The following is a 26,609-nucleotide window of genomic DNA, read 5'->3' as shown; positions in this document are numbered from 1 at the left end:
GTTCACCTAAGAAAGAAGGACTACCAAACACAAAATGAAACTTCTTTGCACGAAAACAAGCTAGTTATCAGCAATAAACAAAAAGTGGTCCATATTAGGGGCCCTTCCCCTACTAGCGTACTCGGGGATAAGTGAAATTATCAACTTCCACGAAAAGAAGACTATTTGTTATATTTTTTTGAAATCTCGAGGACTAGTTATAGGTTATTTTCAGCAAGCTTCTTAATGAATTAATGAAAATAGCCTTTAGCTTTTATTTTCTTCGATTTGTTGAAGGTGGTCCATATTAGGGGACTCACACATACTTTGATATTTTGCTATTATTTTTTTGTTTGCAGTAGAAACTCGGGGTTAACACTGCTAAAATGTAACAAATACGGTCTTAGCTGTTATAATTATATAGCAAGTTTTGTGTGATAAAAGCTTTGGCTGTGGACAGAAATGAGTCCGTTTAAGGCGGCAAATTTAGAGTGAACGCTGCCAAAAGTGAAAAAAAGAGAAAAAGCCTAACGGTTTTGAGGTTTGTGTTTCTGCAACTGTTTTGACATGTGCAAGTTATCCAGAGAGGATGAATACAGCGATTGGAATTGCTTTGAGCGCTCTAGCGCCGTTAGTTTGTCAGAACTGGAAGTGGTCCATATTAGGAGCCGGTCCATATTAGGAGCCCTTCCCCTACAAAGAGTGGTTTTTTCCCCTCCAGTGTACTAACAAAGTAACTGTTGTTGTTGTTGTTGTTGTTGTTGTTGTTGTTGTTGGATATTGTTCCTCTATCTTTTGCAGGAGAGCCTAGAATGATGTCATTTCACTGTCTAATAGACTTTACTATTCCAGTCTTTCAGGCCGACTGATTGACAGAATGTTTCAATAACGCTTTACGAAACTTGTCGGGAGAGACCGACAGATTCATAATCTTTCTTTTGGTTAGACAAAATGACGTAATGTTATCTCTGACGCAAACAAGTGACCATGCTTCTCTTTGTGAGAACATTGTAAACCGGATGTGACGTACTCTATAGTATTTGACGTATGTACAAAACTTGTTCGGAGACACAAAATCTGGCCTCTGATTTCGGACAACAGTTCCTGTGGAACTGTGATCATTTCTCAAACATTTGCGCAAGCTTCAGAACTTGGCTCCAGAGAAAAAAAATGTTCAAGGAAAAAGGTTTAGCTTTGCTGTCGCTGTAGATCTATCAGTTTACGAGATGGACAAACGCAAAGGTGAGATTCTGTAATCGATGTATTTGTCCTTCGTGTTAAATTTTGTTTATAAAGAGTACAGTCAATGAATGTACCAAAACGTTATGTCAATGACAATGGGTTTTTTCAACAAACAAACAAACAACAAACAAACAAACAACATGAACATGTTGTGAACGAAATAAAACAGATCAGGCTTCATTGTATTTTAACTTTATTGTGTATCAATGTCAATGTGTGTGTACACGTGTGTGTGAGGGTGGGTGGGTGTGTGCGCGCGCGCGTTTGTGTGTGTGTGTGCGTGTGCGTGTATGTGTGTGTGTGTGTGTGTGCGTGTACATTGTCTGTGTGTGTGTGTGTGTGTGTGTGTGTGTGTGTGTGTGTAAAGAAATGTTCGTTGTCTCGCTCTTCTCTGAAGCTCTTAACACCTACGCCGAAAGAAATAAAACTAACAATACGTCAAAGAATGTCTATCAATCTTTACGTTTATAGAAGTTCACACTGAAAACTCGTTCAAATCTTATCTAATTTCAAACAGAGGCGCTCGGGATAGTGGGGTTCTGCGTTGAGTTCTCAAAGAATCTTGTGACGGTGACAGAGCCAGGCGCCATTCTCATATTCGACCGCGTGATATCCAACGTCAAACGCTGTTACGATACCAGCACCGGCATCTTTACTGCACCCTGCAACGGACAGTTTGCACTGTACATTAGGTGAGGGCAAATGTTTTGGTTAAAGCACCGACATAATTATTTACTGCAACAGATCTGCGGAACGTATGCTCTGTACTGTTAAGGTGAGGTCAAATGTTTTGATTACAGCACCGACATTTGTATTGTAAGAATGCTGCGGAATGTATGTCCTATATTGAAGGTAAGGTCAACTCTTCTGCCCTGTACTTAAGTAAAGGTCAAACGTTTTGATTTCAGCACCGAACTGTTTAATGTGAGAGTGCTGCGGAATGCATGCTCTGTAGGCTTACTTAAGGTACATACATACACACACACACACACACACACACACACACACACACACACACACACACACACAAGCGGAGGGCAAAATGTCGCCTGCGTGTAACGTGTACATTATGCTCTTGCTTACGTACGTTTCTCTTTCTTCACATAATCTTCTTCAACTGCCACAACGCGCAGCCCAAAATCTTATTTTCTTTTTTTTCCAAGCGGTGTGGCAATCACAAACGATGAGAACGGCTATGTCGACCTTACGATTGAGAGGAAAAAGAACAACAGTCGACCTTTCGGACCTATCGCCCGCGTGTATCTCAAGGCTTATTTCGGCGACTTTATGCTGGGATGCCAAGGGTGCGGCTCTGCACGGGTCAAGCTGGAGAGGGGGGAGCAGATCATCGTCAGACACACTAGAGGCGACCACGTTCTGAAAGGGGGGCGTCACACCAGGTTTTCTGGAGTCTTGGAACATGTGTATGACGACCCTCAACCATAGCGACAGTTTAATGGTGTGCTGTATGAAGACACTCTACTATAGCGACTGTTTAATGGTGTGTTGTATGAAGACACTCTAATATAGCGACTGTTTAAAGGTGTGTTGTATGAAGACACTCTAATATAGCGACTGTTTAATGGTGTGTTGTATGAAGACACTCTAATATAGCGACTGTTTAATGGTGTGTTGTATGAAGACACTCTAATATAGCGACATTTTAATGGTGTGTTGTATGAAGACACTCTAATATAGCGACATTTTAATGGTCTGTTGTATGAAGACACTCTAATATAGCGACTGTTTTAAGGTGTGTTGTGTGAAGACTATCAAATATAGCGACTGTTTAAAGGTGTGTTGTATGAAGACACTCTAATATAGCGACTGTTTTAAGGTGTGTTGTGTGAAGACTATCAAATATAGCGACTGTTTAAAGGTGTGTTGTATGAAGACACTCAAATATAGCGACAGTTTAATGGTGTGTTGTGTGAAGACACTCTAATATAGCGACTGTTTAAAGGTGTGTTGTGTGAAGACACTCTAATATAGCGACTGTTTAAAGGTGTGTTGTATGAAGACACTCTAATATAGCGACTGTTTAAAGGCGTGTTGTGTGAAGACTATCAAATATAGCGACTGTTTAAAGGTGTGTTGTATGAAGACACTCAAATATAGCGACTGTTTAATGGTGTGTTGTGTGAAGACTATCAAATATAGCGACTGTTTAAAGGTGTGTTGTATGAAGACACTCAAATATAGCGACAGTTTAAAGGTGTGTTGTATGAAGACTCTCAAATACAGCGACAATTTAAAGGTGTGTTGTATGAAGACACTCAAATATAACGACTGTTTAATGGTGTGTGTGTGTTTTGTTTTGGTTTTTAGCGCTATGAGTCACGCCGACATGACGCAGTGATTTTGAAGCATCATAGTGCAAAATCACAGTAGTGTGTGTAGTGTGTTCGCATTTGATTTGCCGACATGTTAAGGTACGCCTACATGAAGTAGATGATATGGATCATTTTTGACATACTCCCAACGACGTACTGACTTTAGGGGCACGTTCGCATATGACGTCATGGTTTTAAAGGTACCTTGAAATGGTGTAACGATTTTGGAGCAATATATTTTTTCCGGAAATAACTCTGTGAAGGCTTTCAAGCGTACAGTTAAAGCCTCAGACAGTGAAGCAAGCGACAGCGATCATGGCAAACAACTCACGCCGATGTGTATCATAATTTATGCAGTGTGCGCTCAATGTGAAACCTGTTTCTTTCGACAATAAACTCAGCGCCGTTCTCGATTAGTTGCGGCACTGATCGCTAGCCCCCAGTGATCGCCCACAGTGTGTTTTGCCTGAGGTCACGTGAGTTCGGCTTCAGGTAACATACGTTTAGGGAAACACGCGCGCTAAACGATCACTGCATGCAATTGGCAACGAATTGTGACTCCGATGTGCATATTTTTCAAAAGGAAAGGGTATTATATCCAGTGCACACTGCATAACATTCAGATCAGAGTTAGCTTTACTCTGCCACAGCGCTTGAAGATCGTGACAGAGTTATTTCCGAACATCGTGAATGACTAGTCTATCTAAATCAATGAATGATATTGAAGCAGTGTGGAGTACGCCTGTGATTTTCTTTGAATTAGTATTTAGTACGCCTACGTTTTATAGTGTTTTTGAACATTGTCTTTGTGTGTTTAGTCATTTTATGCAATTTAAAGAGAAATTGTGGGATTAGGACACAGTGAGGAAAAGTAAGCTTGATGTTGAAGCATTTAGTTTATTATTTTGCTATGTCAGTACTGACACTGCTTTGCAGTTGTATGTCAGTGTAGCTTGTACATATACATTTACATGGATATTGTATGATTATTACCTGCTATTTTTGGACAGCGGATATTTGACTGACAGTTGATTTTTACGTCCTTTTAGGACCAAATTGGCCTATCCAGGTATGCCGATTTTTAGCATATCTCTCTCTTTTTATATACACTAATTCTTTGGTGGCGCGGCAGACAGATAGATGAATAAAATGGATGATTGATATGAGTGAATAACTAAATGAATGAATGCATTAGACGTAAGACGTAAGACATTTTATTGATTAAACACACAAGGTTCATTTCAACGGGGTGTGGGGAGGGGGGGTCAGTAATACATGCCGTGTGTTTGTATTTATGGACAATCAACCGGTTTTATCTCTTTCTCTCTAACATATACTCACACGAACGCACGCACGCTCTCACTCTCTCTCTCTCTCTCTCTCTCTCTCTCTCTCTCTTAAACCTAAAGACATATCCAGCGCATGAATTAACAATGTGGGTAGGTGCAACGACAAACAAGTTTACAGTGCAAACATACATTATCGGCTTTCAATCATGCTCTATCGTTCCACAGCACAAACTCTCTAGCTCTCTCTCTCTCTCCTTCTCTCTCTCTCTCTCTCTCTCTCTCTCTCTCTCTCTCTCTCTCTCTCTCTCTCTCTCTCTCTCTCTCTCTCTCTAACATACAAACATTTCCAGCGCAAAAATCAACAATTTGCGTAGGTACAACAACAACACAAGTGTACTACACCAGCATACATTATTTGCAATCAAACCTGCTCTAACATTCCATGGCACAAACTATGTATAACCATCGCCGTCTCGTTCACCTGTTCCACATTGGGTAACTAGTCCAAAAAACTTTTCCTTTTTTGAAAAACACGATATAAGAATCTGGCCACATGCACCACTGAATCCCCTTTATCTACAGACATAACACGTATAATACTGTTCGCATCTTCACTCTGGGTTTTTTCTCTTAATATTTTGACATCAAGTCTATAATCACAATATCCTTTGCATACAAACAATACATGTTTCTCGTCTTCCACGTCCTCTCTGCATACAGGGCAAATCAAAAGGCCCGGTACAACGTCAGTTCGATAGCGGCATTTGTGAGTGTTTATAGGTGAAATACCAAATCGAAATTGTATGTATGCATCTTGAAAACAGCGGAGCTGAATATGATCTATATACACTTCAGCGCGAATTTCTTGTTTAAAAAGCGAATAAAATTCAAATCGCTCCGAGTTCATGATGCTGTCGTGCCAGTCTTGCTGGAAGCAATCAAACAATCGTTGTCTGAATACTGCTATAAATCGATTCAAATCGCCTACACCTTGTTGCAGCCAGACATCTCCAAAGCCGTACATGCATAACATTTCTTTCAAATAATGAGACCATGTTTTCTTGCCATAACCCTGTAAATGTTTCATCATGTCATATGCTTTCCTTGGGAGTCTTTCGCTTGGCAAATGTAACACTCTCAGCCAATACTTAATACAGCGAACCGACGAAGTGACATAAAGTGGGTAGCGGCCTAAGTCACCATATACCATCTTGTTTGGTGTTTGTCGTCCTACACACAAAAACTTCTTGCATGCAAACAAATGGGCTTTCTCAAGAGCTTCAAACCTTTGGAATCCCCACAGCTCAGATCGGGAGGACCTGTGCGTCATATATTTTAAAAAATACGCTTCTAGGTATGTTGCCTAGCCTCCACAAACATCTTAGGATTTGGCCAGTCCTTATCTTTGCCTTTGAGGCCAGATCGCTGACCATTTGCGTCAATGACAATTTTGTGGTGAAATTTAGCCCCAAGTACTTGTAACTGTTCACAACCTCTATGTCCTCGTTTCCGTACTTCCAGGCTTCATTTGCTGCCAAAAATCCTCCTTTTCTAAAAACGATTACCTTTGTCTTATCCAGGTTGACTGTCATGGAAAACTTATCCGTAAACTGTTTTAACACATCAATCTGTTTCTGTAACCCGGCTGCGCTATAGGATATCAAGAGTACATCGTCGGCAAACAGCAATATGAGAATCTGCATCACGTCAGGTGTTAACTGTATTCCATGTTTACCGTTTTGAAACATTTCAAGTGCCAGTTCATTAATCAGGAATGAAAACAATGTTGGTGAAAGCACAGAACCTTGTGGGACTCCACATGGACAACGGAAAAACTCCGATGGGCCATCGTCGGTGCGAACACAAGACTTCACTCCTTTGTACATACTTTGCAGGATGTTCAACATCTTTCCGCCAACCCCGTGCTTGCGTAATACATTCCATAACATAGCCCTATTGACTGAGTCAAAAGCCTTGCGGAAGTCTACGAAACATATGTAGACCTTACCAGACCTTTTAAGAAGGTACCTCTGGACAATAGCATATAGCACAAACATATTGTCCACAGTAGAGTGATCTTTTCTGAAGCCACCCTGTTCCTCCTCTATTCTACTGTTGTCTTCCGCCCAGTCAGATGAGCGCCGGTTTAGTATGCTGCCAAACAACTTACCTACCATGCTCAGTAACGTAGTGCCTCTGTAGTTATCAGGGTTGTTAATGTCTCCACTTTTGTGAATTGGGACAATTATCCCACAAGACCACGCAGAAGGGTAAACGCCTGTGTCAAAAATTTGGTTAAACAGCTTTACAAGAAACAGCAACAGTTTCGGGCAAGAGTTCTTTAACATTCCAGCACAAACGCCATCGTACCCGGGTGACTTGTTTAATTTCAATTTCGTGATGCCAATCTCTATCTCATCAGCCGAGATGGGCTCGTCTAGGTAGTCAATGCCGGGTGTGTCCTCGGTCACTTCAGAGTGGTCGCTAGCCGGGTTGCCTTCACCACCTAAAATGCACCTGAAGTGGTCCAACCATTCCCTACTACTTATCTCTGGTTTTTGGTGCCTGCGCCCGCTGATTGATCGCACTTCGTCCCAGAATAACTTTGAATCACTCGCTTTTGAGACCAATGAGTTCAACTTGTCCTTTTTATATTGTTGCCTTTTGTTTGCCAGCAAGAATCTGTACGCCTGTCTACTCTCTACATAAATGAATGCATTAGTGATGTAATGAGTAAATAAACAAATGAATCAATGAGTGAGTCAATGAATGACTTGGTGAACGAATCAATAAATCATGAATCAGTCAATCTACCGATATCCAACGCCACGGCGATCCTTCATTTCGCCCCCTACCGCCCCTCCTAGGCCTACTAATTCCTTTTTTTAAGCACTGTAAATCCGTGTCAATCATTTCTACAATCATTGTTCGCCATTCTTTTTTTTAATGTTTGTTCGTCATATTTTTTCGTACGGTTTAACCTTTGACTCATCCATATATTAGTGCCTATCTCCAGAAAGATAACTCTGAATTCTCGCTGTCAGGCGTGCCGATAGTTGAATGACGAACGCAGGTACTTCAGGTTGAAATAAACCCTGTCTGTTCCGACAGTCGGTATTCATCAATTATGAAACGTCTGTATCTCCTTTCATTCGTCCAACCAGCTCACTGTTCATGATAGCGTCAATGAGTATTCGTATTAAATCGCATTTTGGCCTCCAGTGAGAAAGATCTAGACGACACAAAGCGGTCATGGACCAGCTGGTTCCCCTCATTTAGCAAACTCTCCAACAACGATTTTGTTATATTTATTATCATTCATCATCTTTAAAGGCACACTCCACCTCGTGAAAACAGTTAGTCTCACTGTCTCAGATCTAATCAGGCTTTACTGTGGGATAAGACCATCCCTCCACTTCGTCACATACCAAAAATCAACGCCCTGTCTGCTTGCTGTGGTGAGTTGGAATGTATCGGGGAATGAATTTCCTAATAAATCAATCAATCAATATGAGGCTTATATCGCGCGTATTCCGTGGGTACAGTTCTAAGCGCAGGGATGTTTATTTTTTTATTTTCTATTTTATGCAATTTATATCGCGAACATTTTCAAGGCGCAGGGATTTATTTATGCCGTGTGAGATGGAAGTTTTTTTACACAATACAACACGCATTCACATCGGCCAGCAGATCGCAGCCATTTCTTTTCACGGCCTATTATTCCAAGTCACGCGGGTATTTTGGTGGACATTTTTATCTATGCCTATACAATTTTGCCAGGAAAGACCCTTTTGTCAATCGTGGGATCTTTAACGTGCACACCCCAATGTAGTGTACACGAAGGGACTTCGGTTTTTCGTCTCATCCGAAAGACTAGCACTTGAACCCACCACCTAGGTTAGGAAAGGGGGGAGAAAATTGCAAACGCCCTGACCCAGGGTCGAACTCGCAACCTCTCGCTTCCGAGCGCAAGTGCGTTACCACTCGGCCACCCAGTCCTTATGGCACCAGTGCGTTTTACGAATGATTTCTTTAATAAAAAAAAAAATACCACTGTGCGCAGAGATCCCATAGCCTGGTCATTTTTGGTATATGACCAAGGGGAGGGATGTTATTTTCCCATATAGAAGCATGGCCAGATCTGAGACGGTGAAGCGAACTGTTTTCACGAGGAGTAGTGGACCTTTAAAGAGAGGTGTCAAGACCATGACCAATGGAGTGATCAGTCTCAGAGTCCACAGTGGTCATCAGCAGGTAATTGTTGACGCCGTCCCGGATCTGAATCGGAAGATGAACCGGTTCCAACATCGACCTTGAACTTGACCTTGACCCTGACCTTGACCCGCGTCCTTCGCCGGCGACCACACCGCTATCAGTGTCGTTGATGTTGATTTCGATGTCGTTGAGGCTGCCATTATCGTCGTCGCCAATGTTGATGCTTTGGTCGTCCGATGCTGTTCCGACGTCGCTTGTGTTGGATTCGTCATCGTCGTTGCCGTCGGGAAGGTCGGGGGCCGTCGGCAGCAGAGGCTGCTGACCTTCAGCGCGAGGTGACATTGCGCTTATCGGTGGGTCGTCGTCTCCATTTGGTGGTGATGTCTCTGGTGGATGCTGCAGTTCTGAATTAGATGCCAAAGAGGTTCGTGATGCACTGGTTGGCATGGTGCCAACTTCGACGTCAGAGCCTGTGGGTTAACAGAAATAGATCTGATAGATTATTGACTTCTTTTCTTCGGCAGTTTGGGGTGATGTCTCGTTCAATGGTGAACAGGGAACGGTTCCGCCATGTTGTTTTTGTGATAACTTTATAAAAACGAAAGAGAGGAATTAAATGGCACAAGAGAGAGAGAGAGAGAGAGAGAGAGAGAGAGAGAGAGAGAGAGAGAGAGAGAGAGAGAGAGATAAATGGGGGGGGGGGGAGGAGGGGCTGCAGTAAAATAATTAATCATCATACTGGAAAGTCATGAGGCGGTTTCAGAAGACAGAGACCCAAAGGCAGACATACTTTTACTGATTGTTTTCCTACCTGATCGAAGCCGTTTGTTCTTTCGTCTGAAACGTCCACAAAGAGGGAAAACTACGGCAGGCCAAATCACAAGACAGCCAATTACGGTGAGCAGAATCACGTGCACTGTGTCGAGAACGGGTCTTCCATCCACTGAAACAAAGAAGATAAGAGTTTATCCTACATACGTGTGACTCGAGTGACCACTTTTGAGATTACAATATCGTTCACACGTTTATCCTACATACGTGAGAGAGACACCCGTGAGATAATAATCGTTCAAATCACACGTGTGTGTATCATGTAAATGAGGTCATGTCAAGCAAGTCTGACAGGGACCTGTTTTTCCACTGCTCATGATGCCAAAGTCACCGAGACAAACGTCATAATAGACCCAAAAAATTGCGCTCGCTAATTACCCTCGATGAATTTTGAGAACCAACACGTCACGCCACACTTTCAGAGTGACGTTTCTTTGCTTTGACGTAATAGATTGCACGAGGCTTTAGAAGAGATCGAGGTTCCAAAACAAGCGTCTTCAAGTTAGCTGTTTCGACTGCAGGACATTTTCAGTAAAATACACGTAAGTACAGTATGTAGGATAAACAGAATACTACATGGCTTGCTGTTTCGTACCAGATTTACACTCGTTGCTTTTTCAAATAGTGAACAGCTCGCTTTCGCTCGCAGTTCAATATTTAAATAAACAACTCGTGTAAATCTGGTACGACACAGCAAGCCATGTAGTATTCTCCATGTATATCATGTAAATGAGGTGTCAAACTAGTCTGGCAGGGACCTGCTTTTTCACTGCTTATGAGGCCAAAGTCACCGAGACAAACGTCATTATGGAAACACAGCAAGCCACGAAGTAGTCTCTATATAATCATCGAGTATTTGAGAATACATATAGTGGGGCTCCTATGTTGCAAAATCATTCAAATCATGCAACAAACACCAAATTAAGCAAATATGAAGAGTTTTATGTGCTTAACAAAACCTGATACAGAGCCATCGCGAAAAATAAAAAAAATGGGTAGTTTTTAAACAATTTTTCAAAATGGCCGCCAGTGTAAACGGTTGGGTATGTTAGGCATATTTCACTTCATGTGATTAACAGCAAATTTGGCGTAAATGGACATTTGCTTTTGCTTAACAAAACCTGATACAGAGCCACCGTGAAAAAATTAAGAAATCAGTAGTTTTTTTACAATTTTCAAAATGGCCGCCAATAAAAGGGTATTTAGGCATTTTTGATGCTACAAGACATTCTCTTGCAATAGAAACTAACACAAACACATTTTTAAACAAAACAATACATGTATTGTTGGTGCAGAGAATGATTGGACGGTGTGGGTGGCAGGGTTGAAGAATTTGTGGATTACCTAAACTGTGCAAAAATAAATATATTGCACCAATTTTCATACCAAAACGAAAACATTCATTCCTGTGCTGTTATATTCAATGTATGCTATTGAGGGCACTCAACTTGGCTAACTGGAACACTTTTAAGATAAAAGGTGGCCTTTACATGGGTTATTTGACCGCCGCCCAAATAAGGGTACCCCCCCCAAAAAAAACTGATAAAAATGTAATGTATCAACTCAAAAGTCGACTAAAATTCATAATCGCTGTATTTCGAAAACGTTGTTTGTTCTCATGTGTTTACACAACTAGCACATTCCGGCAAGTGTCTATACTCAAAAGAAACTTTGGCAGTACTTGAAACAACCATCTGTCATATATACATGCGAAGTCAACAAACCTGTGGCAGTTTTTAAAATATTATTTCGTGAAGATTTGAAAGTGTACTCAAACGGTTGAACAACTTTGTGCGTAGACACACATTCCTGAAAGTTTCAACGCAACCCACTTGGTCATTACTAAAATACATGGATTTTAGTTGACTTGGGTATCCCTCAAATTTGACACATAAACATCTCATTCGTGAGATCGACACATACATCAGTAGGTACAATGGCACAACACTAGAAATATGCAAGATGGCGAAATAAAACAACCTGTTCTGGATGGATAATCAAGTTGACTTTCTCTTCGTATACAACAGTGACCCAGTTGTGCCTCAGGAATTGTCGTCGGCTTTTTAAAAGGTACCCCAAGTTTTTGCCACATCTCTTTGTCACGTCAAGGGTATCCTTATTTTGACGGCGTAAATGATGATGTTAAAAAAAAATGTGCCAGATAGCGAAGATGCGAGCCTTTAATGGCATAGACAGTTTGAATAAAATGACACAGGAATAAAAGTTTGAGTTGGGGTATGAAAATGGGTGCAATAATATTTTTGCACAGTTTAGATGCTGACAGTTTTCACAGGCATGCAAGCACATTTGCAGAGAGCTGTGCTCTGCAGTCCTTCTTAGCAGCATTTGCAGCGTTTTGTTGTACAGCTCTTCTTGCAGGCACACCTCATGAGTTCTCGGCACACGCTGGATACCTCTTGAAATCTCGTCCAGAATGACTCCCACTTTCCAGCCTTGAACTCGGCCAGCCCACAGAGTTTGGAAGTCTAATAGTTAGATGGCTCTTCTCAATCTCATGTCCTGCAGCAGCACCTCACTTGTAAGGGGATTATGGTCAATTTGGCAGCTCTTTTTACTGAAGAGGTACCGTCTAGCACTGTTTACACCCAGTACGTTGCTGGTTTTGTCCTACAAATGTACACCAAAAAGCTCTTGTGCTGCCCTGTCAGTGGTACTCAGCTTACAAAGAGGAGCAGACAACCTGAAGAAAGTTTGAGTGACGTCTTCAAATGCTTGCCATACTTCCCAAGCCTTCTGATTCCCCAATACCATTGAAGAACGACATAGTGTCACAGCCTGTAAGGCTATGCAAAATGGGCAGACAGGGTGACTTCTCTTGACCAATGGCTTTGGCAATGTGGCGATACACTTCACGAGCAGAAAAAACCGCAACACAGCTGGAATGAGAAGCAGGCTGTCTGGCCTCCTCTACATCCATGGTGCAGGAAATCAGCCTGGGGTACCCTTCACACAAAAGATGAAAAGTGACATTTTTATTTGAATGTATTTGAATAATGTTTACTATCTCAGAGAGTCGGTCAAAGCCGGGTTAGCAAGTCTTCACACAACAGACCAAAATGAAAGAAAATTGTATTTCATGAATTCGTTACCGTATAATTCTTACTGTTTCAGGTTAAAAAACAAACAAACACAGTTTCCAGTGACCCAACTGATTCTGGAATCTTTCTGACCGCTACATTTATTCGCTTCAAACAGTCGCTAACAGAATGTTGACCATAGTGAGGGTTCGTACGTTAAACCCATCAAATTCACAGAGGTCGCTTACAAATGATGTGCAAACATGTTCCAATTAATACAAATAAAAAAATCTTACTGTTAAGATGTATTAGGTAACAAACCTTGATACAGTAGTACTAGTGAAATCAGCTCCCTTCTGTGGCACCGGAATAAATGCAGAACGCTTGTTCCCAGGAACCGGCATGTGGTGTAACTCTTGTATATATCCTGTAAAAATAAAATCCACACCAATGCACGGTCAACTTAAAATAAGCAAAAGGATGAGAAACAAGCAACAAACCAAAATTGTAAAACTCAAAGAGCGGTACCTCTTCATTTTTCAAAACCACTTATCTCATTTGATTAGCATACACTGTATGCTTTTGTCTGTTACCTACCGCCTTTGAAAGTTTGATCACAACACTGTAAAGACAGGGGGAGTGGAGTGTTTTTATCTCCAGCTGGTCATCCTACTATCTGGCCTACCCTCACTCAGTTTTTGACTCTACTCCTCCCCACCTTATGGAAGTCCTTAACGTAGGCAGGACTAATCATTTATCATACCATGAACAATCTCTTTCTCCTCGCCTTTTATTCAAAGTTCGTTTAATCTGTTTAAAATCACCAGCGTGGCGATCATGATTTCCTTACTTGTAATCAACAGATAGATCTAGATCTATCAGCATCACAATCCAGCTGATGAGCTATTGCAAGATTAAACAAAGTCTCTGCATTTCAGCGCTTCACCCGATGAATAACAGACCCCAGGGGAGAATTAAACAGTAAAATGATGTGCCATTGGTGAATGGATGCGTATTCTTGAAAACTTACCTTCAGAAACGTTGTTTTCGCTCAAATCAAAACACGCAATGTTGCGGAGGCCGCCATCTTGAATTTTCATGCTGCGGATATATAAAATTCTAAAAACGATCAAATTAAATACCAGAACACAAAAATACCCATAAGAGTATTTATGTCATGCATGTGTTATCAGCAGACAACTTCTGGTGCATGGTAAACCATTGAATTTTACATTTGCTGAGTTAAGAATATTTACTGCTGAGCGCTTTTGGTACGAATTTCGTCTGCTGTAAATGCAGCCTTTTATTCCCTATCAAAAACAAAAAACAAGATTTCTGAAGTGGCTCTGTATCTGAAATCCCTTAAATAATTATAAGGAACAATATCACAAAGTATGATGTTTGTTGCAAGATGTGAATGATTTATGAGTGCGTCTGCAACATACGAGCCCCACTAATAGGAATGCATGCACACAGGCATGGGGGAAGCAATCTGAGGAAACAAAATGACTTTCATGCAGATGTCACCTTTAATGCGATTGTGACTGTCTTTCTTTGTGGTTCTTTTTGTCTTGATAAGCACTTCAAGTGGCATTGCTAATAAAGTAGGAATTAGTCAAGTTCTTACCTTTTTTTTGAAGTCTTTCCTCTCTTAGACCTGAAATAACGTAAAGAAGTAAGGTACATACGTGCTTTTAGAATCGGTCACAACAAATACTTGACATATTTTTTCGATGTAACTACAGAAAACAAGTTGATTGGAATGAAAGGAAACCTTTTCATAATCTGTCGCAGTGGATCTTACAACAATCCATGGATGGACGGGCGTTTGGACGGACATCTAGATTGGTTGATTGATGGATGGATAGATAGAAGGATGAAAGATGAATGGAAGGATTGATGGATGAACGGGTGGGCGAACGGATGGAAAGGTTAATCAATTAATTAAATAATCAATCAATTAATCAATCAATCAATCAACCAATCACACAATCAATCACTCAATCAAAGTAATCAATCAATCAATCAATCAATAATCGTCCTGCCAAATCCATCCATCCATTGTTCGATTTCAATGGAGACTACTTCAATGTCAGGAATACACTTGGGCAGTTATCATCAGCTAAAATACTAAACCAGGTTAGATACAGTATGTATATCAATAATGACACGTCATTTAACTGGTAATATCGGAAATGCCCTCATATATAAACACGTAATTTACAAATAAAACACAGAAAAAAAGAAAAAAATAAACTCGCGAAATTCTGCATGTATTTTGCATGCCACGTCAAAGTCCTTGTAATATCGGGACATTTTGAAAGTTAAAACTAAATAAACTTGGCCAAAAAATTATTGCAACAAATTTCAAACCCAAATTAAAGCATTAATCCTCGTGTCATTATATTAACACTTTATATGCCAGAGAAGGCCGTTCACTTAACCTTCAGGATCACCTTTTGGATTCAATATTTCTTTTACAGGGATCACGTGACCGCCGCTCAAGTAAGGGTACCCTCAAAATCGACCAGACAAAAACGGAAGAGCCGAATGAAAAATCGACAAAAAATCACAATAGGCAAAACTGTGCAACTTTGACATACGAGAAGAAAGTCAAACCAATTATCTACCCTGAACAGATTGTTTTGTTTTGCTACCTTGCGTATTTCGCGTGCTAAGCTATTCCTACTGATGCAGGTGTCGATCGCAAGAGCGGTCAATAACGGGACTTTTTGCGTCATTTTTAAGGGGTATCATGACCAAAAAAAGTCTGCACTTTAGCAATGACTTGGTGGATTGCTTTGAAACTTGTAGAATATTTTACCAACATACTAGAGATACTTCGAGCGAAATGATGGATTGTTACAGGTGTTTGTTACAATGTTATGCAATTTTTCAAAAGAAGTTTTTAATATCGTCATAGGATTGTTCCCTGGGGTCCAAAAAATGTATGACTTTGCATGTCTTTAAAAAAAATGATTGATACACACACTGCTAAAGTTTTATGTGCGTGTAAGCACTGACGCAAATTTGCTGGACCAGTAAACACGCTACATATTTAAGCGATGATTCTGGTGCCACAGCGATGCCCAGCCAAGCGTGACCGTAGCATGTTTTAATAGGCACGCAGCGATAACAGCTGTAAGCGCGAAACAGCGTGAACGTTCCATTTTTTCCTCATGTGTTTGCATGACTAGCAAATTAACGCTAGCAGCTACACGCAAATGAAACTTAGAGAGAATCTGTATCAATCATTTATCTGTAGATATGCAAAGTCATGAATTTGTTGGGACACAAGTGAACAATCCTATGACAAGTTTAACATTTTCCGAAACATTGCGTCACATCTGGATAAATAACCGTAACGATCCAAACTTTCGCACGAAGTATCTCTAGTATGTTGTTAAACTATTCTGAAAGTTTCAAAGCAATCCACCAAGTCATTGCTAAAATGTAGCGCTTTTTGACATGATACCCATACAAATTGACGTAAAACGTTCCGTTTTTGACCGCTCTTGCGATCGACACCTGCATCAGTAGGAATAGCATAGCACGCGAAATACACAAGGTAGCAAAACAAAATAATCTGTTCAGGGTAGATAATTGGTTTGACTTTCTTCTTGTATGTCAAAGTTGCAAAGTTTTGCCTATTGTGATTTTTTGTCGATTTTTCATTCGGCTCTTCCGTTTTTGTCTGGTCGATTTTGAGGGTACCCTTACTTGAGCGGCGGTCACGTGATCCCTGTAAAAGAAATATTGAATCCAAAAGGTGATCCTGAAGGTTAAGTGAACGGCCTTCTTTGGCATATACAGTTTTAATTAAATGACACAGGAATTAATGCTTTACTTTGGGTTTGAAATTTGTTGCAATAATTTTTTGGCTAACTTTATATTAACTGCTACATGTTGTATTTTTAAAGACACGTTCCATGTGTTGTAATAATGGGAATTCCCGAAACCTAGTATGCAGTAGATCGGCGATACAATAGAGTGGGGGTTGTGAGCTTGTTCATCGACCACAACGCTGATATTTATTCCACAGCACATACACATTGAGTGAATATGTGTGAGAGCGTGTGGTTATTTCTAACTGTAGAGAAGCGGCCTAAGCCTACATTTTCATTTGTTTTGTTTTATTTTATTTCTTTGTCTAAGTTCCTTGTTGTCGTTTTTGTTTTTTAGGTGTGTGTGTGTGTGAGTGTTTGTGCGTGTGTGTATGTGTGTGAGGGTGTGTGTGTTTTTGTGTGTTTGTTTTGTTTGTTTGTTTGTTTTGTTTGTTTGTCTGTTGTTTGTTTGCTTGGTTGTTGCTTTGTTTGTTTAAATTTAATCTAAACCCAAAGAGACTTCTCCATAACCGTACTTATCGACACAAACGCAAAATCCACGCCAAAAGCACCAACAAAGCCTACATAACAAATATCTTAGGAGAGTAACAAGAACGTAGGATGACTACGTGGAAGAGAGGAAATGTGTTGGAGAAGACACTGGTGTTGACTGAAGGTTCATGGCGTTGGTGAAAAAACAATAAAATCAAAGAGAGTATGCAAAGATCAGTTCAACTACATGTAAAACACGTTCAGGAGTTTACTCACGTTCGCATGCAAAGTAACAAGACGGTATTGCGTGCATCATATGCGTCACATTGACGTCACACCACGCCGTGACATCATCGCAAGACCTGCACGATCGGTACAGAGGATCTTTGCTGCAAAACTGGCCGAAAGTGCAAGTTGTGCCGAAACATTCAGAATCGCCCAAACCGAACCAGTTCGTGTAGGTTTCGGATGTCCAGGTAAGAGCGAATTGGAGAATGAGTAGGCCTACCATCAATTGACTTTTGAGAGTTGATGTGAAAGCCATGTTGATGACGTGTCCCTTTCTGAAAACAATGAAAAGCACGTAATTTACTACAAGGACGGTAAAATGTAATTTCAATCCGTTTCAGTATAACTAAAGGAAAGTCGGAAAAGAAGCATACCATACAAACGCACGCATGTACACAAACACAGACGTGAGACAGACAGACACACACACACACACACACACACACACACACACACACACACACACCCTCTCTCTCCTTCTCTATCTATCTATCTATCTATCTAAATATCTACATATCCATTTTTATATCTATCCATTTTTATATCTATCCATCTATCTCTATGTCGCGGATTCGATAACTGAAAGATTGAACAAGGGATTTTTCATTGCACGAATTATGCCGCAAAATGCCCCCTTCCCCACTTTCCTTTTTGTGCAGATGCCCGTAACCTAAAGACCATTTTTGATTGATTTATTTCTTAGTCGTATTTGTATTCTCTGTATAACTATCCTCTCTCTGTCCTCACCCTCGCCCAGTACAAACGCACTCACTTACGTAACAACACCCAACGGATGTTTTTTACCCCCACACATATTCTACTTTAGTAGCGTGAACAATTATCAAAAATACCGTTTTCAATCAATCCCTTGTTATAAACTTGAGTCTGACCGTGAAAAACAAAAGCCCCCCCCCCCCCCCCCCAAAAAAAAAAAAAAAAGAACCCAACAAATAAAATTTGTTTAAGAATTCTGTACTTACCGATGTGACTGTTAGGAAGGAAAAGGAAGGAAGTACCGGTTGGATATAAGAGCTGCCACGCATGTACTGTTACGTTGGAGGCTTAAGCTTCGACTGACACAAGTAACAGTTTGTTTGAAGTTAACAAACCGCATATGCTTCTTTTCTTTTTTTAACGGCAAAACGACTTTCCCTGTATGATGTGTTATTACCGAGGGTATTGAAATTAAAAATAAGGCAACGTAAGATGTCAGGTGGTGCTCCGAAATATTCAAATATTCTGTGTAGTGGAAGACAATTACCTACCATATATATAGAAAGTGTAATACTTTTTCAGGCCAGTATAATTTACCTGTATGACCTGTTCAAGCTGACAAAAATAGATCAACGTCATGCATGTTCATTTTCCTATCTGACTCAGGTGGGTTTAGCAACGATTCGTTGTTCTTTGTGTGATTCGCATACTGTGTCCACAGGGAAAAACAAAGTGTAGGCTATCTGCTTTATTAAAATCAAAACAAAACGTGAGAGCAAGTTTGATTGGTTGATTATGGTTTTATTTGTGTTTACATTGTAATAACTGTTTTAATTATATGTCTGCAAATGGTTTCTAATTATATTCGACGTCATGTATGAAACAGCATGCAACATATAACAGAAGATAAATACGCATACGCTGACGCCCTGACTGTTTGAACGAGAATCAGAAGATAAGGAAAAAGAAAACCAAGGCAGAGCTTACAGACACGCGCGAACGCACGCACGCGTGCAACTACGCACACCTGCGGTCTGACAGGAACACGCACGCACACACACGCGCGTGCGCACGCGCAGTTAAAACACACACACACACACACGAGCACGCGCGCGCACGCACGCACGCACAAACAAACAAACACACACACGCACTCACACACACTAACAAACACCTGCCAACTGTATTTTGAAGTATATATTTTTTCTAACCTATCTTGTAGAGCTACAACATCCGTTAAAAGCAATCTAAAATACGTGCACAAACCCAACACAGCAAAACATTGAAATTAAACACACACAATTACCAAGCACATCAATCCACTGTGAACATTAAGCAAAAGTTTATCATTCAATAAAGTGTATTTGGGCGCCGGGCAGTATTAACGTAAATATCACAAAGTTTAACAAAGTATACAGACAAGAGTTGGGGTCATTGCGATGAGACATTATGTGTAAGCAAATATTCACCGTGTGCGTTTCTTTCTTTATTTGGTGTTTAACGTCGTTTTCAACCATTCAACGTTATATCGCGACGGGGAAAGGGGGGAGATGGGATAGGGGAAAGGGGGGAGATGGGATAGAGCCACTTGTTAATTGTTTCTTGTTCACAAAAGCACTAATCAAACAAGAGGCGAAGCCTTCAAGGCTCACGTAAGAAATAGACAAACAGTAACACAAACTCAATCACTCCGTCACACATACACACCCACACACACAGTAAGCTTAGGTGACACTGTGCAAGAAAGAGAGACACTAGATCTAGATCTGTCTGTCTGCATGTAGCCTACTTACAGGGACACGACTGCCAAATAGTCTCGGCCCGCTCAAAATAACAATGACCGAGACCACACACACCACGCGAGAGAGAAAGACTACAGGGAGGCATGCCGTCATGATGCATTAATTGACGTCAAACACTTTTGACCGTGACGTAATCTTATGCGAGCTTTATCCATAGTCTTGGATAACCACTCACACATAGACTCGGAAATGTTAAAGTTTCTACCACAGACATACACACGCACAAACACACACACACACACGCACACACACACGCACAAACGCACAAACGCACAGACAGACAAAGTTACGATCGCATAGGCTACACTTCGTGAGCCAAAAAAAAATTGCTCCAGGGGCTTGCAACATAGTACAATATATGACCTTACTGGGAGAATGCAAGTTTCCAGTACAAAGGACTTAACATTTCTTACATACTGCTTGACTAAAATCTTTACAAACATTGACTATATTCTATACAAGAAACACTTAACAAGTGTAAAAGGAGAAACAGAACCGTTAGCCGCCTCTTACGACATGCTGGGTAGCATCGGGTAAATTCTTTCTCGTCCCAACCAATATGGGACTCCCCCTAACCCGCGGGGGGACACCGTGTGCGTGTGTGTGCGCGTGAACGGGTGCTAGAAGATTTCTGTGTGTGTGTGTGTGTGTGTGTGTGTGTGTGTGTGTGTGTGTGTGTGTGTGTGTGTGTGTGTGCATGCGCGTGTGCTAGAGCATTTGTGTGCGTGCGTGTGTGTGTGTGTGCGTGTGTGTGTGTGTGTGTGTGTGTGTGTGTGTGTGTGTGTATGCTCGTGTACGTGTGTGCTTGCGTGCATGTGTGCGTGCGTGCTCGTCAGTGTTATCACAGAAATCCACAAAAACACAATTATACAACCGCTCATTTTTAAAAAAAATTTTTAACAGGTGTAAAGAAAGTTGTAGGCAACACCAAATGATTAAACTTCAACCAGGCAGACTCCTCAGTGGGTCAAAGAAAAAAGGCAAAATATTAAAAAAAAAAATGTGAATAAATTAACAAACACATGCATATTAAAATACATAGTACGTCTTTTCTGATAAATTTCAGAGTCGATTCTTGCACTTGGACCACATATCTGTGTATTTTAGTAGTATTGTTAGCCACAAACTGTATTTAGTGTGTGTGCGTGTGTGTGTGTGTGTGTGTGTGTGTGTGTGTGTGTTGCTATTGTCTGGTGAGAAGGGGCGACTAATAAGTCTCCATTATTATACTTATTACTTTCTTTCTTTATATACCGACCCTGCCAATCCGCCTGCGATATCTCTATCACTGGGTTTGAAACCTGCAGTAATGTTGAAAAATATGTTTTCTCCCGGAAAATTGCGCGCATGATGATGATGTATCACCGCAGAAAGCGTAAATGCAATTGTAGTAAGGGTGGTGGTGTTGATGGTGGTGGACGGTGGTGGAGGCGACGGATGTGGAGGTGTTGTTGTTGGTGGTGGTGGTGGAGACATTGTATGACAAACTGTCGAGAGTCAAAAGGTCGAGAGTGGCAAATAAGCAAGGGTACCACATGGCCGATTGCAAAAAAAGTCAATATAACAAAAGTTTAAAAAAAAGCTGGTGAAAATTACGTTCAAGAACTGGCCATGAGTTTGACTTTTTTTGTGTATGTAACTGCCCTATACATGTTTTTTCTCACAAATCAAGCATCCTTCTCAGCTTCGGTTTCACCAAAAACAATGATGCGAAAGCGATTCGTCTATCACAGCAAATACTGGTTGGTCCGGTGTCAGAATAATGTGACTGGGTGAGACATGAAGCCTGTGCTGCGACTTCTGTCTTGTGTGTGGCGCACGTTATATGTCAAAGCAGCACCGCCCTGATATGGCCCTTCGTGGTCGGCTGGGCGTTAAGCAAACAAACAAACAAAAAAATCACAGCAAATTGTAAAGCAAATTCCGCGTTTCCAAATCACGACAATCATGATAGCCTTATTTGAACAAAACTGGCACGGTGATAATGATGACAGTTATGTGATACAATTTGTGATGGGGGCGGCAGTGGGAAGGGGGGTTGGGGGGGGGGGGGGTGTTAGAGGGTGTAAGGGGACTGAGGGGTGTGATTAGGCCTAAACAAAAATTTGGGGTGGTTACAGTAACCCGACCTACCCTATTTTTAGGGTCCGACCCTATAACTTTTTATTACATTTGTCAAAAAAAAACCACCATATGAAAACAAGAAAACGAGTGCAGAAAACGCAATGAAAGCGAAAGCGCTCGAGTCGTCATGCAGACGACAGACGATGCAAGGGAAATAACTCCTTCTACTAAAAAGGCCCAACAGACGCTTGCCATGACAAAATTGGCGGCATCTTCTTTGGTTCCGAGTGCTACACGCTTGGTTGCTCTGCTATATAATAGGAAAAAAAGTTTAAAAAAAAAGAAAAGTGATTGCCTACCTTCCTACCCTATTTTTTTTGGCTATGTTACCTTAACCACACCTTCTTTTTTTGGGGGGCCTTAGTGGAGGTCAAACCGAGACAGGAAGAGGAGGAAACTTGTAATGATAAAGCTAAATAAGTTGAAAAATCAGACGGCCAATTCTACAAAATAAATAATGATAAATTGTACACAAGACTTTAACACAGTGGCAGTTTAAAATTACCCCATACGACACCAAGAAGAAGAAGAAGAAGAAAAAGAAGAATTAAGAAGAAGAAAAAGAACAAGAACAATAACAACAACGACAACAACAACAACGACGAAGACGACAACAACAACAACAACAACAACAACAACAACACCACCACCACCACCAACAACAACAACAACAACAACAACAACAACAACAACAACAACAACAACAACACGTTTGTTTCTCCGTTTGTTTTGGTTTAAAAACGTATTTGTCAAAGTCTCGTCGCAAGATATTGTAATCCATATGTTAAATTCTCCTGTTAGGGTCACCACCATAAGCTTGAGCTTGTTGTTGATCCTTAACATGTATTATGTTGAATTACCTATGAATTGTTGAATAAACACTGTTTAAACCAACAACAACAACAACAACAAGCAAAGACAACAACGACAACATAACACAAGAAGCTCTAATCGACAGCGTATTTTGAGAATTTCGCGCGAAGGACATCTAACGCGAACCGAAACAAACATCAGCGTTGAAGGTTTGGGAACCCAAGGCCAACTTAGGACACATTTCCAGCTCATCCTTGGCCTTTATGGGGTACACCGAGTACCCACCGCCGAACCCCGAAGCCGGAATACCGCCGCCTGCTAGGGGCCAAGCGTGCTTCTCAGCAGTCGAGGCTTCTCCGAGGTCATTTTGGATCGAGACGTTCGAGTTGCTTGACGAGGTGGTCGTGGAGTCGCCAGTCGAGACCGTGTCGTATTGGGTCGGAGCGGATGGTTCTGGTGTCTCTCGTCCTTGTGGGTTGATGTCTTCTGTGTCTTCCTGGAGGGTGGCGACCTTGGTTTTAGTGTAGGGTGGCGGGTTGTTATTTGGGGTCGTTGGTTGTTGGACCTCGTTTCGTTCAACATCTGGAGGAAGAAGTACTCTGGACTCGGGAGCTTTCAGTGTTGTGTGTTCACCTTTTTGTCCTGCAGAAAAATAACTTGATATAAAATCCTTGTGTTTTGCAGCCCCAAAGTTAGACTTCAGCAGTAACTCAAAATCTCACGCCTCTGTTTTGCTTTGATCAAATGTATATTGTCCCCGTTTGTCTTATCGGATTGTGTCTTTCTACACGCTAGCACTCTCATCATCCACCACCACCACCCACCCATGAACCCTTACTTTGGTTGCCTTCACCAAGTTGCAATGATACTACAATCAGACAGAAAATTCCGTCTCAGATATTACCTGGGAACCTCTGCAGTCCTTTCTGCGGAGTTCTTCTTTTCTTGAGAGAGCACAAGCAGACGACCAGCAACATCAGAAACAGGAATGCGACCAAACCAATCAGCAAGAAGTGAAGAATGTCCAGCGTTGGCTCAGTGGCAACTGAAAACAACACAACATCATCAAAGTTACGTTCAATTCTCCCGTAAAGGCTGTCCTGAATTGAGCCAGAAGTCGACTTCGCGAAGTCGTTTTATCGAAAATTTAGTGCAAAAGCTTTGTGCAGCCAGCTTCGTGGAGTAGACTTCGCCCAAATAAGTAGAGACTAAAGATTAAAATATGAAGGAGCTTGTATGTTATTATCTGATATAGGACTATATTCTTGATCTGCGAGCTATGTCTTTATTTCTGTTGGTGTGACCGATGCGTAATGATGCAATGCACATTTTCATAGAATTCTTACATGACATACACGGATGCATGGTATTGATGTGTACATTTCTATACGTTTGTATGTTTTCAGAGTGTGATTTTATGTGATGCTATTGTGTATACGAGCCTTTTTACAATAGTCAAGTTTTGACTAAATGTTTTAACATAGATGGGGGAATCGAGAAGAGGGTCGTGGTGTATGTGTGTGTGTGTGTGTGTCTGTCTGTCTGTCTGTGTGTGTGTGTAGAGCGATTCAGACTAAACTACTGGGCCGATCTTTATGAAATTTTACATGAGAGTTCCTGGGAATGATATCCCCGGACGTTTTTTTTTCTTTTTTTCGATAAATGTCTTTGATGACGTCATATCCGGCTTTTTGTAAAAGTTGAGGCGGCAATGTCACACCCTCATTTTTCAATCAAATTGATTGAAATTTTGGCCAAGCAATCTTCGACGAAGGCCGGACTTCGGTATTGCATTTCAGTTTGGTGGCTTAAAAATTAATTAATGACTTTGGTCATTAACAATCTGAAAATTGTAAAAAAACCATTTTTTTATAAAACGATCCAAATTTACGTTCATCTTATTCTTCATCCTTTTCTGATTCCAAAAACATATAAATATGTTATATTTGGATTAAAAACAAGCTCTGAAAATTAAAAATATAAAAATTATGATTAAAATTAAATTTTCGAAATCGTTTCAAAAACTATTTCATCTTATTCCTTGTCGGTTCCTGATTCCAAAAACATATAGATATGATATGTTTGGATTAAAAACACGCTCAGAAAGTTAAAACGAAGAGAGGTACAGTAAAGCGTGCTATGAAGCACAGCGCAACCGCTGCCGCGCCAAACAGGCTCGTCACTTTCACTGCCTTTTGCACTAGCGGCGGACTACGTTCAGTTTCAGTCATTCTGTGAGTTTCACAGCTTGACTAAATGTAGTAATTTCGCCTTACGCGACTTGTTTTTCTTCAGTTTGAGCCGCGGCGTGAGGCAAATTAGATGCAGTGTTGCGTTACCAATTCTTACCATCGTTCGGAAGTGCTCGAAGTGCTTCTCCGGTTTCGTTCAGTTTTGCCTCCAGACCCCTTTTGTCATTTTCTGTAAAAACAAAAATTACATATAGCCTACCGGTGTCGTTATCATATCCTGCTTCTATGGGACACCACTTTTATGTAGTATGTGGTCTGTCTGTTATTCTGTTTATCTCTGTGTCGGTCAAGTTTCAGTCGCTGGCTGTGTGTCTCTCTGTGTGTCTGTCGTGAGTGTGTGCGTGTCAGTGTGCGTGTGCCAGTGCGTGCGTGCCGACGGTGCCGCGTGCGTGCGTGTCAGTGTGCCGCGGCCGTGCCGGCGTGCGCGCGTGCGTGTGTGTGTGTGTGTGTGTGTGTCAGTGCGGTGTGCAGTGTGTGTGTGTCTGTGCGTGTGCGAGCGTGTGTGTCAGTATATGTTTGTTTGTCTCTCTCTCTGCGCAATACGTGTATGTATGAATAGTTCTGCAATATGCGCTACAAATCTTGAGACTGTGCCTGTGGCAGCGAGATAACGCCAACGTAACACATTAGCTGTAAAGGGAATTCCCGAACTGATGTGTTGGCATTACTGACGTATTAGAATGAGCGACAACTGGAAATTCCACAGTGACTCGCTGCAGACAACCTTATATGTATAGGTTACAACACGAGTGGTTTTTTATATGGCTTGTATTTCAGTCAAGACCCAGCGGATGAATATCATCGGGAGACACGAGCCTCTGGCGAGTGGCTCTCGATTGATATTCCCGCTTGGTCTTGACTGAAATACAAGCCATATAAAAAACCACGAGTGTTGTAATCTGTATATCCCATTCTACCATCAAACACAAAGTGTAGACTACTAGCGGCACTGTTGCGATCTGTGCAGGGTAAAACTGTTGCCAGCGAGACTTAGCCCTTTTGCAACCTTAAACTAAGTGACCGTCGCTGAAAAAATAAAACGAATGAGTGCATCGATAAGTACGCGGTAACACTACTTTCAGACCATTTAAAAGCTTTAAGTAAAGGTTCATAAGTTGCAAGAAAGTAATGAAGTCGAATAGAAATTAATTTAGTTGAAGCGCACAATTCTTTTGTTTTGCGTTTCAGGTCGGCAGAACGGGCGAAACGGGTTTGGGACCCAATTGGCTTACTCGATTCAGAATTGATTCCACGTTGTTTTTCTCGAACGTGTGTAATTAGTCTTATTGACAGAGAAGCAAATTTTAGGGAACAAATATGTAGGTTTAGATTTAACCATTTGCTCCCTATTTGAAATGTATCTACGTGATAAA

The 26,609-nt window shown here is 41.1% G+C and overlaps 3 protein-coding genes and 1 long non-coding RNA gene across 5 annotated transcripts in view; 1 reads left to right on the top strand and 3 right to left on the bottom strand.

The window, feature by feature from the left end:
• Positions 1–1,024: 1,024 nt before the first annotated feature.
• LOC138970749 (uncharacterized) lies at positions 1,025–4,717 on the top strand. Its single transcript, XM_070343249.1, has 3 exons — positions 1,025–1,221; positions 1,739–1,913; positions 2,385–4,717. Exons 1-3 carry the CDS (start codon positions 1,206–1,208, stop codon positions 2,665–2,667), a joined length of 474 nt encoding a protein of 157 aa, XP_070199350.1. The 5' UTR covers positions 1,025–1,205; the 3' UTR covers positions 2,668–4,717.
• A 99-nt stretch (positions 4,718–4,816) lies between these two features.
• LOC138970748 (uncharacterized) lies at positions 4,817–9,989 on the bottom strand. The gene is made up of 2 exons (XM_070343248.1): positions 9,870–9,989; positions 4,817–9,528 (listed from the first exon to the last, which is right to left on the bottom strand). The coding sequence occupies exon 2, from the start codon at positions 9,503–9,505 to the stop codon at positions 9,029–9,031; it is 477 nt and encodes a 158-aa protein (XP_070199349.1). The 5' UTR covers positions 9,506–9,528; positions 9,870–9,989; the 3' UTR covers positions 4,817–9,028.
• Positions 9,990–12,563: 2,574 nt separating this feature from the next.
• Positions 12,564–14,389, bottom strand: LOC138970747 (uncharacterized). Its single transcript, XR_011457059.1, has 3 exons — positions 13,958–14,389; positions 13,249–13,354; positions 12,564–12,853 (listed from the first exon to the last, which is right to left on the bottom strand). It is a non-coding gene; the product is annotated as an uncharacterized lncRNA (long non-coding RNA).
• A 6,551-nt stretch (positions 14,390–20,940) lies between these two features.
• LOC138970746 (uncharacterized) overlaps positions 20,941–26,609 on the bottom strand; it is an 11,016-nt gene continuing 5,347 nt past the window's right edge. Inside the window, exons 3-5 of one of the 2 annotated variants that reach the window (XM_070343246.1) lie at positions 25,334–25,405; positions 23,889–24,029; positions 20,941–23,626 (exon numbers count right to left, since the gene is read on the bottom strand). In XM_070343246.1, coding sequence (XP_070199347.1) covers positions 23,160–23,626; positions 23,889–24,029; positions 25,334–25,405 — 680 coding nt within the window. In that variant the 3' untranslated portion in view covers positions 20,941–23,159. The remainder of the gene's footprint in view (positions 23,627–23,888; positions 24,030–25,333; positions 25,406–26,609) is intronic. The other variant, XM_070343247.1, reaches the window with a different exon arrangement.

The sequence above is a fragment of the Littorina saxatilis genome, linkage group LG7, assembly GCF_037325665.1.
Source record: "Littorina saxatilis isolate snail1 linkage group LG7, US_GU_Lsax_2.0, whole genome shotgun sequence".
Classification (NCBI taxonomy): Eukaryota; Metazoa; Mollusca; class Gastropoda; order Littorinimorpha; family Littorinidae; genus Littorina; species Littorina saxatilis.
The sequence above is the reverse complement of the archived record's forward strand: the minus strand, read 5'-3'. Positions and strand labels throughout refer to the sequence as shown.